The 13,755-nt window shown below is 41.6% G+C and overlaps 1 protein-coding gene and 1 pseudogene across 2 annotated transcripts in view; one reads left to right on the top strand and one right to left on the bottom strand.

Annotated features, from left to right (window-relative positions):
- The window catches only part of THOC2 (THO complex subunit 2), a 100,613-nt gene extending 99,797 nt beyond the window's left edge, over positions 1–816 (top strand). Inside the window, exon 38 of the mRNA XM_081124828.1 lies at positions 43–816. Coding sequence (XP_080980954.1) covers positions 43–93 — 51 coding nt within the window. The 3' untranslated portion in view covers positions 94–816. The remainder of the gene's footprint in view (positions 1–42) is intronic.
- Positions 817–6,550: 5,734 nt separating this feature from the next.
- On the bottom strand, positions 6,551–13,386 carry LOC308551724 (threonylcarbamoyl-AMP synthase pseudogene; annotated as a pseudogene). Its single transcript has 2 exons — positions 13,338–13,386; positions 6,551–7,330 (listed from the first exon to the last, which is right to left on the bottom strand). The product of its transcript is annotated as a threonylcarbamoyl-AMP synthase pseudogene (transcript).
- Between the last annotated feature and the right edge of the window lie 369 nt (positions 13,387–13,755).

A 13,755-nucleotide genomic window follows, 5' to 3' on the forward strand; every position in this document is an offset into this window, starting at 1 on the left:
TTCTGCCTTTATCTATCAATATAATCACTTTGTTTCTTTCAGATGAGATTGGAATGGAATGGTTCAGCTGTGACCAGAAATTTAGTGTCCTGAGTAGATTGCCAAGAATCACAAATGAAGAGGGCCCAGTTGCATCTTCTTAAATTATTCATTTGTCTGCTTTATTGCTCCATGCTGAAAACTTAAAATTGTTGAGTTGTACATTACTGTATTTAACTTGTTGCTTAGTTTCTACATATTTATTTTCAGTAAATGGCTGAAAGTGTTAACTATTCCATATTTTTAGCACAATGTGCTGCATATAGTTTCCAAGAAGCAGATAAGGTTTCATGTGTACAGAATTTCACTTCAGGTTTAGTTTTTTTAAATAAATCTGAAATGTTTCCTTTTTATTGTTTGAAGCTGAAAATAAACAATTATTGAACCATTTTGAATTTACCTCATTTTAAAACTCATTTTTAATTTATTATTTGGCCTGTTTTTAATATTAGTCACTAAAAACAAAGTGGGAGCAGTGTCTAATGCAATACTTAGGGATCACTTTATATAAGTACTTGTATGACATTAAAACCTGTTTTAAAAAAGAAAAAGTTACCAGCACTCACTTGTCCCTTGCCATTTTTTCCTGTAATTATGTCAGACAAATCTGTGGTGGGGAGTGGGTGTCAAAAGTTAGTTGTGTTCTAATTCTACAGCTGGAGGAACTTTGTATTGCTGAACTTTCGTCTGGAAAAGTTTCAGTGACATTTTTAAAAGAAAAAATTTTAATCTACTGAATTCTACCAGTGTAACCTTTTTTTCTAAATAAACAATAGTTTTCTCAAATGATTGTGTATCATTGTGTGTATTGCTTATTCAAAATAACTTAGCAGAGATAATTCAGTAAGGTTCCTAGCCTTTTCTCCCTTCTGTCCATGGACTGTAATGTTTTTGAATGACATCTCATTCAGTGATATGAAAAATCTGTTTGCTGACCTCTGTACCTGGAGTAAATAGTGGGCTGAAATCATGCCAAGAATTACCACTTACTCTTCAGTTCCTTGGATCCAATGATACCCAAGCAAATTAAATTTGCTTTTCATATTAACAATAAAGGCTATAATTTTTAAAGGGTTTGACAATGCTGAATATATTCTAGAATTGGCAAAGGGATATAATTTTTATTTAGTCAGAGGGCTATATTCATTTTTTATTGCTGCTGAAACAAATTAGCACACATTTTGTGGCTTAAAACAACACAAACTATGTTGCAGTTCTATAGGTCACATGTCCCACATGAATCTCACTCGACTAAAATCAGGATGTCAGCAGTCAGCAGAGTTGTCCTGGCTGGTGTGGCTCAGTTGGTTGGGCATTGTCCTGAGCACCAAGGGGTTGCTGATTCACTTGGTCAGGGCACATGCCCAGGTTGCAGGCCCGATTCCCCAGTAGGAGACATGCAGGAGGCAGCCAACTGATGGCATACTCTGACATTGATGCTTCCCTCTCTCCCCCGCTCCCGTCTCTCCAAAAATCAGTAAAAAATCTTGAAAAGAAAAGAAAAAGATGTCAGCAGGGTTGTATTCCCTTCTGGAGGTTCTAGGGGAGAATCATTTTCCTGGATTACTAGCAACTAGAAGCTGCCCACATTTCTTGTCTTGTGCCCCTCTTCCTCTCTCCAAAGCCAGCAACATTGCATCTCTGTGCCTTCCTTTCATAGCTACATCTCCCTCTGATCCACCTCTTCTGCCTCAATCTTTCATTTTTAAGGACTCTTCTGATTGCGTTGGACCCATCAGGATAAACCAAGGTAATCAATCTATTTTAAGATCAGCTGATTAGCAATCGTAATTCCATCTGCAACCTTAATTCACCTTTGCCACGTAACCTATGTATGTGTTCTGAGGGTTAGGATGTGGACATCTTTGGGGGCCATTATTAGGGATATAAATCTTGATGTTCCTTTTCAGGTAATTGTAATTTGCAAAATTTGATGACTGCAGTAATTATTTATGGGTGAGTGATCCATTCAGTGACTGTTGAGCACCAATAATGTGCCTGGCATAAAAGGAAATGATACATCTTAGAATTCTTTTGACATTGACAAAATAACTATGGTTTGCCTCAAAATCATTTGTCTGAAATATATCAGGGAAGAGCTTGCCAGTTGTCATGTTGCATTCACATTATAAAGATGACACGATTGTGAGTTTGAAAGAGAAAGTTTGCTGCTACTTAGCATAGTGTCTCTTCTCCCTATTCCCCAAATTATTGAGCCCAGGTAATCTTTGCTTGTGGCTCTGCTAGAAATACATTGAGGATGGAAAATACTTTGAATTTAACTGTGCAAAAATGATTTATGTTGGAAGTAGCATATCTGTATATATGTAGTGATAGCTATTTTTAAGCATCTACTCTGTTCTAGGTACAAAGGAGTTAGCTTGAGAAATGAGGGCCAAATGAGGGCCGCTGGTGGTCAGCAAACTTTCTGTAAAGGACCAGGTAGCAAATGTTTGAGGCTTTGCAGACTATGTGGACCCTGTTGCAACGCTTCAGCTCTTCCACTATAGCGTGAAAACAGCCATAGATGATATGTAAATGAACGGACATGACTTGAGTTCCAGTAAAACTTTTACCAAAGCCTGTTATAGAGAATCCTGTGGAAGATTTATATAACAAATATTTGAGTGCCTCTTATGCACCACAGGTCTAGCCATGAGCAAAACAAAGACCCTGCCCTCATGGAACTTCCATTCTAGTCAATGGAGGCAAACAACAAATCCTAGGTGGGGGGAGGTCCTCTGAGGAAAAAGAAAACTTGATAAAGAGGTCGGGTGAGGCAGGGCTATACTGCTTTTTTTTTTTTTTTTTTTAATATATAGATTTCAGAGAGGAAAGGAGAGAGAGAGAAACATCAATGATGGGAGAGTCACTGATCGGCTTCCTCCTGCACGCCCTCGACTGGGGATCGAGCCCGCAACCCGGGCCTGTGCCCTGACCGGGAATCGAACCCTGATCTCCTGGATCCTAGGTCGACGCTCAACCGCTGAGCCACGCCCGGCCGGGCTATACTGCTTTATATACAGAGTGATCATGTGGAGTGGCTATGGGCAAAGCCAGATATTTTGAGGCAGTGACCACTGTGTGAATATTTTATTACAAAGTAATGTGACCAGGAGCTATCCTTAAATCCCCCACTGATCTTTGAACCTTTACATGAAAATCACGTAATACGCAGGATTTCTCTCAGGATGTAGGCTCTGAGCTCTAGTGGCTGGTGTCTAAGCTTTCCATTTTCTAGAAAGGAGTTTTTAACCTGAGGCTCGTAAGTGGACTTGGAGGATATCTATGGACCACCCCCCCCAGAAGTTGAATGCAAGTTGTGGTACGTACATTTTTCTGGGTATATAGATTTCACATGATTCTCAAAAAGAGAGGCCTAAGGTCATAAGGTTTCTTTTTCTGACTCTTGTTCCAAAGAATTCTAAAGCCTTTATAACTAACCCTGAACCTGTCTCTCTTGAGCTGGCAAGAAGTTGGAAGACAGTCGTCCATTCCCTACCTTGTCATAAATGGTAGGGGTAAAAATTATAACATCTTGCCTTGTCTTGTCAAATGATCTCCAAGTGTTGTGCAATTTATTGGAAAGTCACTAGTTCATGGCATAGTGCCTTTTTTATTTCAAGGAATCACTTTAGCCAAGAATGGGTAGAAGTACAAGTAGCCTTCCCCCTTCCCCCAACAATTGTTTTATTTCTATCCTATCATGTTCCAAAAAGGATTTATGAAAAAATATACAGTATAGTAATTTAAAAATAAATGAGAAAATTTCTGGGTGAAATTAGTACCTAAAATGAGGTTGATACCCCCAAATGCTGTGTATACCTGGGCCAGGAATCAGCTCTGAGAAACCTGACAGGCCACACAGAGAAGGTAATGTGGTCAGTCATAGTAATTACAGTGTCCGTCATATAAACAGCAAGTCATGGTGGAGAAGAACATTTTTTGGCAGTGAAGCCCTAAAGAAACTTATTTGCATTCTCATAAAGAAGAAACCCTGTCTTTTCAGTAAGTTAAACAAAGGTATGTATCTTGTAATGGTCCTAAATGTTAACTGATGGCCAACATCTCAACTCATTTGAGTAAGAATATTTCTACAATGACACCAAAATATGTGGTCCAGGACCCAGGTCTCTGGTGGCTTGGTTTAGTACAGGAAACTATTTTTGAATATTTGGGACAGGGTTCCTCAACTGGCCCTTATGAAGGCCTTACTTTTTTAAAGCATGTTCGTAAAGATCAGAAACTCCTACAACCATTGTTTGGTTCCCATGTTACAAGTAATATAAACAAGAACTCTATTATGCAAAGTGCTGAGGTCCCAGAAAGCCTCAGTATATTGTTCTTGGATTCCAAAAAAAATAACCTGGAGGACTGGCTGTGAAAGTCATGGGTTTATTAGGACTTATGTGCGTATCGGTGGCGGCCAACCGGTGAAGTTGTCCTGCTAAGTCTCACCCGACCTGCGGATGGGCCACACCGGGGGCGGCCAGCTGGTGCTGTTGTCACCCAGACTTGCCCAGCATAAGGTTTTAGAGAGTACAGAAAACAGAGAGGGCATGCAGTGGGAGGGTGACCACTGCACAAGCTGTGTGAGATTAAAAACACTAGTTGTTTACAATCTAGGCTCACATCTAGAAGCAGTTTCTCTTTGCCCTTTCTTGGCTTAGACTGAGTTGCTAGCCAGGTTCCCAAGGTCTCACAGTGCGCTGACAGATGGCCTTCGCTAATATTCCCACAGGGTGGGACGGGGAGTGGGAGCAGCCTGGGAAGGGGCCCATGACCCCATTTACCAGACAATCTCATTAGTTGAAATGCTGTGCCTGGTCTTTAGATTTTCCCCCCTCATTTTTTATGGATACTGATCTCTAAGGCTGCCTCTTAGGTAGAATGAAACTTACAATGTTATAGCTGCTTAATATTCTCATCACTTATCAGAAGCATAGTTTAAGTGTTTAATTTTTTATTATTGTTCAAAATATTACAGATATACCCTTTTATCCCTATTGACCCCCTCCACCCCGCACCCACCCCCCTCCCCAGTCCCTCACCACACCATTGTCTGTGTCCATGGGTTATACTTATATGCATATAAATTCTTTGGTTAATCTCTCCCAACCCCACCCCACCCCCCTTCTCTCTGAGATTTGTCAGTCTTATCCATGCTTCCACGTCACTGAATCTATTTTGTTCATCAGTTTTGTTTTTTTTTTTTCACTTTCAAAGATGTTTAATAGCAGCATTATTTTCTATTAAAGAAAAACAAAGTTCAGATGCCCAACAATAACTGTGTTTAACACTTGGTATACATATGAATACAGAAGGCTGCCAAGTAGACACCGGATTTAAAGTATTATAATTTATTTTATAAATAAGAAAAAGTCAGTCTGAGAGAGATAATATTTATTTTCCAATACTCTTTAATTTGGACACCAGCACCTACCCCTCATCTCTCTGCCGACTGAGCTGACTTCCCACCATTAGACCAAAATGATGATTCTTCACCAGGCAATTAGAGCACGACACACCACCAGCCCCTGGTTCAGAGGAAACAGTGTTTGGCCTGTAGCTTTACAATCTTTATGCTAACCTGGTTTCAGCTTCAGGAGCACAAAACTTATGCCTTTGGTCACTCGAGACTTTTAAAAATATATACATTTTTACTGATTTTAGAGAGAGGGGGAGAGAGGAACATCAATATCGGTTGGCTGCCTCCTGCATGCCCCCTACTGGGGATTGAGCCTGAAATCCAGGCATGTGCCCTGTGACTCAAACCGGAGACCTCCTGGTTCATGGGTCAGTGCTCAACCACTGAGCAACACCGGCCAGGCTCACTTGAGACTTTTAAACAACACCAGCTGGTCCTCTAGTTCATTCTGACCTTAAATGCCACCACCTCTTACTAGATTCCAAATGTTATTTAAATTGTTTCAAAATTTTTTTTTTTTTTAAAAAGGGAGCTTCCCGGCCTGGCGTGGCTCAGCAGTTAAGCATCGACCTAGGATCCACGTGACTGGGGCTCGATTCCCGGTCAGGGCACAGGCCCGGGTTGCGGGCTCCATCCCCAGTCAGGGGCCCGCAGGAGGCAGCTGATCAGTGACTCTCTCATCATGGATGTTTCTATCTCTCTCTCTCCCTGTCCTTTCATCTCTCTGAAATCAATAAAGATATATTAAAAAAAAAAAATAATAAAAAATAAATAAAAAAAGAGGGAGAGAAGCTTATCAGAATAAGAGAGCATCCTAGGAATGTTCTTAAAAAGTCTCTCTTCAGGTTTGGGCTGACATAGGAAATTACAGGTAATAAATATAGCCCCTTCCCCCAGGTGTGAGGCTAAACCAGCAGCTTCTGGGGCCTGGTCTACAGTGTTCAGAAAGACAAACTGCCTTCAAAGTGTCAGACTAGTAATGCTATGGCCCCAGAGGCCTCTGCAAATGAGGCCTTGCCAGCTACCAGTGGACAGACACACAGTGTCCAGCATCAGTCCCTGGGCCTTCCTGCCTCCCGAGTTTTAGAGGCAGGATCCATGTGAGGGGAGCAGCCCCTACCTCCGTTGGAGGACAGCTGTAGTGTTTTGCAGGGCACAGCCTGGACGAATGATGTCGAAGTTTCCAGGCACAGACAAGTCAACCAGGCACAGCTGACCCTACGCGACACTCAGGGCTCAGGCCATCCCCAATTGGTCCCCCATTGATTACCAGGGACAACTGAGGCCAGAGGTCCTGGAACTCCTCGACTTTGAGAGAACTGGCCGGGGAGCTGAGGTTGGCGCTGGTGAGAGCAAGTGGTCCCCCAAACATCTGGGCCAAGCCCTGCATGAAGGCACGGCCAGGAATCCGATGCCTACAAGAGGACAGAAGGGGTTCAGGTCCTTACTGAGCTCCTTGGAGCGTTCCATCACCAGGGTCACTGGGCCTGGGAACAGGTCTTTCAGGAGCCCCTCAGCTACCCTCACGTGACAGTACCTGGAGACGTCGGCCACGCGGCCCAGGCACACGGCCAGCCGAGTGCCACCGAGCAGCGCCACCGAGCAGCGCGCCCAGCAGGCCAGGCCGTACAGGGTATCGGTGGGGACGGCCACCACGGCTCGGGAGCGCAGCGCGGCCACCGCAGCCCGCAACGCCTCGGACCAACCGGCGCGCTCCGGGCTTGCGGACCGCGGGGCCCCGTTTCCCGGGAGCCGCCAGAGCCGCCCCGGGCGCCCCCCGAGGGGGGCTCGGAGGGCGGAGGCACCGGCCCCTCGCTGGCAGCTCCGGCGGCCCCCAGCCCCCAGCCCCCTGCACGGTTGTGCCTGTTCATCACTTTATTAAGTTCTTTAGATTGCACACATAAGTGAGATCATGTGATGTTTGTCTTTCTCTGCCTTTAATTTTTTATGATTTATTTATTTATTTATTTTAAATCTATCTTTATTGATTTCAGAGAGAGGAAAGGAGAGGAGAGGGAGAGAGACAGAAACATCAATGATGAGAGAGTCATTGATCGAGCCCGCAACCCGGGCCTGTGCCCTGATGGGGAATCGAACCCTAATCGCCTGGATCCCAGGTCGACGCTCAACCGCTGAGCCACGCCCGGCCGGGCACGCCTTTAATTTTTTAAACTGAAGTAACATTTTTAGAGACACAGCGCCAAAGGGATTTTATTGGGTCTACAGCGAGAATAAGAGAGGAGCTGCTTAAAAGATGCTAATTCATGCTAATTGAATACTGAGTTTGTTGTATTTACGGACACAAATGGACATGATAATTAAGAATAACAATAGAAGGGATATTGGAAATAGTGATGAAAGGAAGTGTGACAACCTGAGAAGAAAGACTAATGCAAGAATAATTACTTTTTGTTTCTGATTCTTAGGTACTGTTTTAAGCTCTAATGACCGTTATTTCTATATGGGTCAGGCTAACAAAGCTTAATTCCTGTCATGTTAACTGGAGGTGTGTAGTAGAGGAAAAAGGAAAGGAGAATATTTTGATTGCGGACAGGGCACATAAACTTGAGAAATGCATCATTGTAAGTCGGAAGTAGCCTTCATTTCAGGGATAGGAGCTTGAAAATGGCCTTAACCTCTAGCTTAGTCTGAATGCTGGTTTTTGTCAGAGGACAGTTAGATGTCCTTGGACTTGAGTATGAGGTTGAAGAAGAGCTATTATTATCCCTGACCCCACAAGATTCTAACCAGAATGACACTGTACTATATTCAAGGCCTTCTTGATCCTAATTTTGTGCAGTATGTAGTGGTACTTACTCATCTCCTAGGGTTACATATATCATTATTAAAGATTATGAGTTGTAATTAGATATGCCACTGCTAGGTACTATTTATGCAGGCACACTTTGCGCTTTCCAGGATAATTGATCCAAGACATCAATAATACAGAAAAAGATCATCCTAATAAGAGACAAGCAGGAAATAAAATGTAAAATGAATTAGGTATTCATACCACATGCATCTGGGGTCCTGTTATATTTTAAGGTGATGGTGAGTGCTCAGGGTAAGAGTGACCTTAACCAGGTGTGATTTGGGAAGTCTTGTTCTCAACAGGTTGATCTGGGAATACTTCATGAAAGATTTGCATGTTCAAGAAGCTAATCTACAGTGTTGAGCAAAAGTAGGTTTATAGCTGTTTATATGGAAAAATAATACAATAATAGATGATCATATTTCAGAGGAAAGAGGGAAGGGGGGGTGGAGGATGGGAAGAGATTAACCAAAGAAGTTATATGCATATATGCATAACCCATGGACACAATCAATAATGGGGTGAAGGCCTGGGGAGGGGGTGGGAGCTAGGGGGAGAGGGTCAATTGGGGGGAAAAATGAGACACCTGTAATACTTTCAACAATAAAGATAAATTAAAAAAAGAAAAATAATACAATAATAAATAATACAAGAAGAAAGTGTTTTGTGTACTCACAACTGTAAACCTACTCTTGCCCCACTCTCTATTTCTTTTTTTAATATATCTTTATTGATTTCAGAGGGAGGGAGAGGGAGAGAGAGAGAGAGAGAAAGAGAAACATCAGTGATGAGAGAGTCATTGATCGGCTGCCTCCCGCACGCCCCCTGCTGGGGATTGAGGCCACAACTCAGGCATGTGCCCTAATCAGGAATTGAACCGAGATCTCCTGGATCCTAGGTCCATGCTCAACTGCTGAGCCACGCCTGGCCAGGCCCCGTTCTGTATTTCAACTCAGACCTAGAGGATGTAGGTCTTTTGGGGTCTGGTTTGACCCTAAATTGGCACTGGAGGAGAGAGAATGCTGGACTTGGAATTCAGACCCATTCTGGTATAGTGCAGAATCCTTGAAGCCAACCTAGCCCAGGATTGGATCATATATGAGAGGCAAATGTTCCCTATCTCTTTGGATGCTGTCCCATGCTGCCTCAAGACTTTTTCCATTTTCAGTCTTTTTTTCATTACTGGGATTGACATCAACCTTTTTATTTCCTTAATCAGTCTTAGTTACATTTTTCATATCTTTACAGGTAATCGAGAAGTTATTGCCTCTATGTTAAGATTATTTTCTTTGTTTCCTCTGAGTGGCAATGAGCTACACTTGGACTTCTGCACCTGATCTTCACAATGCCCTTTTGTTAATGAATTAATTCTAACAATACAGACACTCAATAACTGTTAGCAATTGTTATGAGTGGTAATAGTTATACCAGTAGTTTGCAACCTGGGAATCACTAAAATCAGAATTAACTGGGAACCTTTAGGCCCCTCACTCCAAATACACTGAATCAGATTTTCTTGGAAGTGGGAGCCTGGAGTGTTGTTAAAACAGTTCTTCAGATTATTCTGATGTAGGGTTGATATTTGGGAATTACAGAATTTAAGCAGCCTGTGATCTCAGCATCTCTGTTCTTACTTCAATTAATTCAATAAAAAAGGGAAAAAACCCAATAAATTCAATAAAAAAGGGAAAAAAAAGAAGCCTCTGGATGGGTTCTGTCCTTTCCCTTTTTTATTGAATTTATTGGGTGAGATTGGTTGATAAAATTATATAGGTATCAGGTGTACAATTCTGTATATAATACACCATCTGTATATTGTTTTATGTGTTCACCACCTCAACTCATCTTCTTCCATCACTATTTATCCCCCCTTTACCCTCTTCTACCTTCTACACCCCCCTTTCCCTCTGATAATCACCATACTGTTGTCTTTGGGGGTAATAAGTGTGTTACGTTCCAGACACAACCCATCCTTAGCAAGAGATATTTTAAAAGCAAGAGCAACGGTCTCTGTCCTGGGATCAGAATTCATCAATTCTGCTGACCCATGCTGCTCTTTTTCACCCTGACCCCTGTTTTCTCCAGCCTACCTTCACTGGCCTTCCTGGATCTAACCTCTTGTTACCCTAGATGTGTACTGTCAGCAAGCATCTATACTGCAAAGGTAAGCAGTTTGGAATTTCGAAGTTACTTTTGATAGCCCTTATACATTTTCCTTTAACTTTTATCTGTAGTGGTTCACTTTCCTATGATTGGAATTGGTTCAGGGTTGAGTTGTTTTTTGGCTTTGTTTTGTTTCTTTGTTTTTTTTCAGGTGACTATGAAGGAATGTTTATTAAAGCTGGGGACAGTAAAACAAGGAAGAGTTTACCATAGGAGAAGCAACAGGGCAGCCTAGGCTGGGCTGTCCTAGCTCTCTGGGAAGTCAGAGAGAAGGGGGCCTTGGGGACAGGTTCAGGGGATTAGCCTGGGATGAGCTGTTTCTGTCCGTTGCTCCCCTGGTTGTGAGTCTCGAGGGAACTCTTAGAGTTTAGGAGATGCATACCTTTGGGGGAAGAAGAGGGAAAAGGGAATGGCATGGCCTGCTCTCCAGAGGGAGAGCTCCTCAGGGCTGAGTTTTGTTCTCCATTCCTTACTTTTCCTTGCATAATAAGCTGATGTTGGTGAGTGTGTGTGTGTGTGTGGGGGGAGTATTGCATAAGCTTTTAATAATTCAATGCTATAAATTTCTCTCTAACCACTGCTCTAGCTGCATCCCACAAATTTGTCTGTGGTATTTTCATTTTCATTTGGCTCAAAGTATTTTCAAACTTCCCTTGAGATTTATTCTTTGATCCATGTATTATTTAGAAGTGTGTTGCTTAATTTCCAAATATTTGCAGATTTTCCACTTATCCTTCAGTTATTGGTATCTAATATAGTTCTGTTGTGGTGAAAGAACACACTTTGAATTATTTAAATCCTCTTATGTTTACTGAGACTTGTTTTATGGCATAGCAGTTGATCTACCATGGTGAATATTCCACATGCACTTGAAAAGAATGTGTATTCTGTTCTTGTTGGATGTAGTGTTCTACAAATGCCAATTAAGTCAAGTTCGTTGGTGGTATTACAAATCTGTATCCTTGCTGATTTTCTGTCAGCTTGGTTGTCAATTACTAAGAGAGGTGCATTGAAATTTACAAATATAATTGTGGATTTCTTATTTTTTCTTTTAGCTTTGTCAGTTTAGGTGCATGTACATTTAGGATTATATATTCTTGGTGAATTGACCCCTTTTTCAAAATGAAATATTCCTCTTTATCGCTGGTAATTTTCCTCATTCTAATATCTACTTTAATATTAATACAGCTTCTTGAGCTTTCTTTTGATTGTATTTGCATGATATATTTTTCCATCTATTTCCTTCATATTGAAAATGGGTTTCTTGCTGTTTAATTCAATTAGACAATTGCTGTCTATTTTTATTTTATTTAAAAAAAACATATCTTTATTGATTTCAGAGAGAGGGAGAAAGAGAAACATCAATGATGAGAGAGTCGTTGATTGGCTGCCTCCTGCATGCCCCCCACTGGGGATCGAGCCTACAACCTGGGCATGTGCCCTGACTGGGAATTGAACCTTGATCTCCTGGATCATAGGTCGATGCTCAACCTCTGAGCCACATAGGTTGGACTGCTTTCTATTTTTTAAACAGTATTCTTCCCTCTAAGTATGTTCTTATTGATTTTAGAGAGAGAGGAAGGGAGAGGGAGAGAGAAACATTGATGCAAGAGAGAAACATTGGCAGCCATAGGCAGCTCCCACATGCACCCCGACTAGGGATCGAACTGGCGACCTTTTGGTGCATGGGATGATGCTCAACCAACTGAGCCACACCAGCCAAGGTGACAATTGTTGCCTTTTAATTGGGGTGTTTAGGCCATTCTTTTAATGCTATTTGTTTTCTACTTGTCCTGTGTCTCCTTTCTTTTCTTTCCTGTTTTCCTGCCTCCTTTTATATGGTTTGTGCCTCAGTTTCCTCATTGGTAAAATGAGGCTACCACCATTTCATAAAGTAGTCCTAAAGATTAAATGAGATAGTTTATACAATGGTGCTTGGCACCTATTTATATGGAGTTCAATTTTTTTTTTTTTAATCAGAGGTTGGTGAACTCCTTGGGATATCAACTTTCCAAAAGTTTTTTGGCTTTAAACCTGCTATATACATACATGGGTAAGATAGGTAATTGTCTACAGGTGTAGTTGGAGTGGGCACTGAAAGGCCCTGGTTCCAAAATATCTCCCCTACTGGCTAGCTGTGGTGTGAAATTCTCACAATTAAGCACTTTACAGGAACTTCTGGAGATGTGCATATTAATTAAGCTAAAGCATTAGGCAGTCAATTCTCTCAGTAACACTGAAGCACAAATGATTTCAGATGGCACCCCATCATGCTCCCATATTCCCTAGGAAAGTATTGAAAGGTTTTGCCTAGGTAAAAGTCAGAAAAGGACACAGCCTGATCCTGGGAGAGCACCATGGTGGACAGCTCAGATGTCTACTTGAAGGTAAAAGGAGAGGCGGGAAAATTACCAAAAAGGACTTGTCCCACATTGTGGTTTTATCTTGGGCTATTTGTGAAGTTATGCTTCTGGTTTTGTATTTGCTGGTTTCTTCCAGTTTTCTTGTAGGAGGAACTGATATTTAGCTGTTTGACTCTTAATAGTTGACTTGGTCATACATTCCATTTTACTCACCTCCAAAATGTGAAGTGGCTGGTTTGGAAGTCTACGTGGTAGTGGGTCAGGAGTAGTTGTACTTTTCCTTCTTTTGCCTCTTCATTGAGGATTTGTTTGGTCCCTGTGAACTCTGCAATGCTGATCTAGAACATAAATTCCATGAGTGCTGGAAATGTTTAAAGCTAGCAACTAACACAGTGCATTCCACTGAAGGTATTCAACAAATATTTGACCTGTCATTTTTTCCAATGAATAGAAACATTTAAATCAGATCATTATCACCTGTTTGACTCCCTGCCCTCACTGCTTTTCAGTTCATCTCACTTGGACCATTTACCTTCTCTAAACTGAGCCCCCGACTTAGCTTCTGGGCTCAATTCCATCATTGTCACCTATCATTCATTCTCCCCTCCCCCTCCTTTTTTTATTCAAAGGCCTTTAGGGGTTAGAGAGCTATTATCCTGTAAGCTAAACTTCCTCATTATCCTGGGTACTTGTGGTTCACTTTACACAATAAATATGTTCTTGGAAATCACTCTAGAACACACATGTGCATAAATAAAAATAATTTTCTCATTGTCTCACATTTTCACTTTTAATCTTTATTTGTCAACAGATTCTAAAACTAACCCAGTCAATAAGAGGCACTTAAACACAGGAGGATATCCTATTGTTTCAGCGAACTGTAGTGAATTATTTCATGAAACAAAGAAGCTTTAAGAAAATGCATGTACTCTTGTGTCCTAAATTTGAAT

Source organism: Miniopterus schreibersii (assembly GCF_964146895.1).
Source record: "Miniopterus schreibersii genome assembly, chromosome: X".
NCBI lineage: Eukaryota > Metazoa > Chordata > Mammalia > Chiroptera > Miniopteridae > Miniopterus > Miniopterus schreibersii.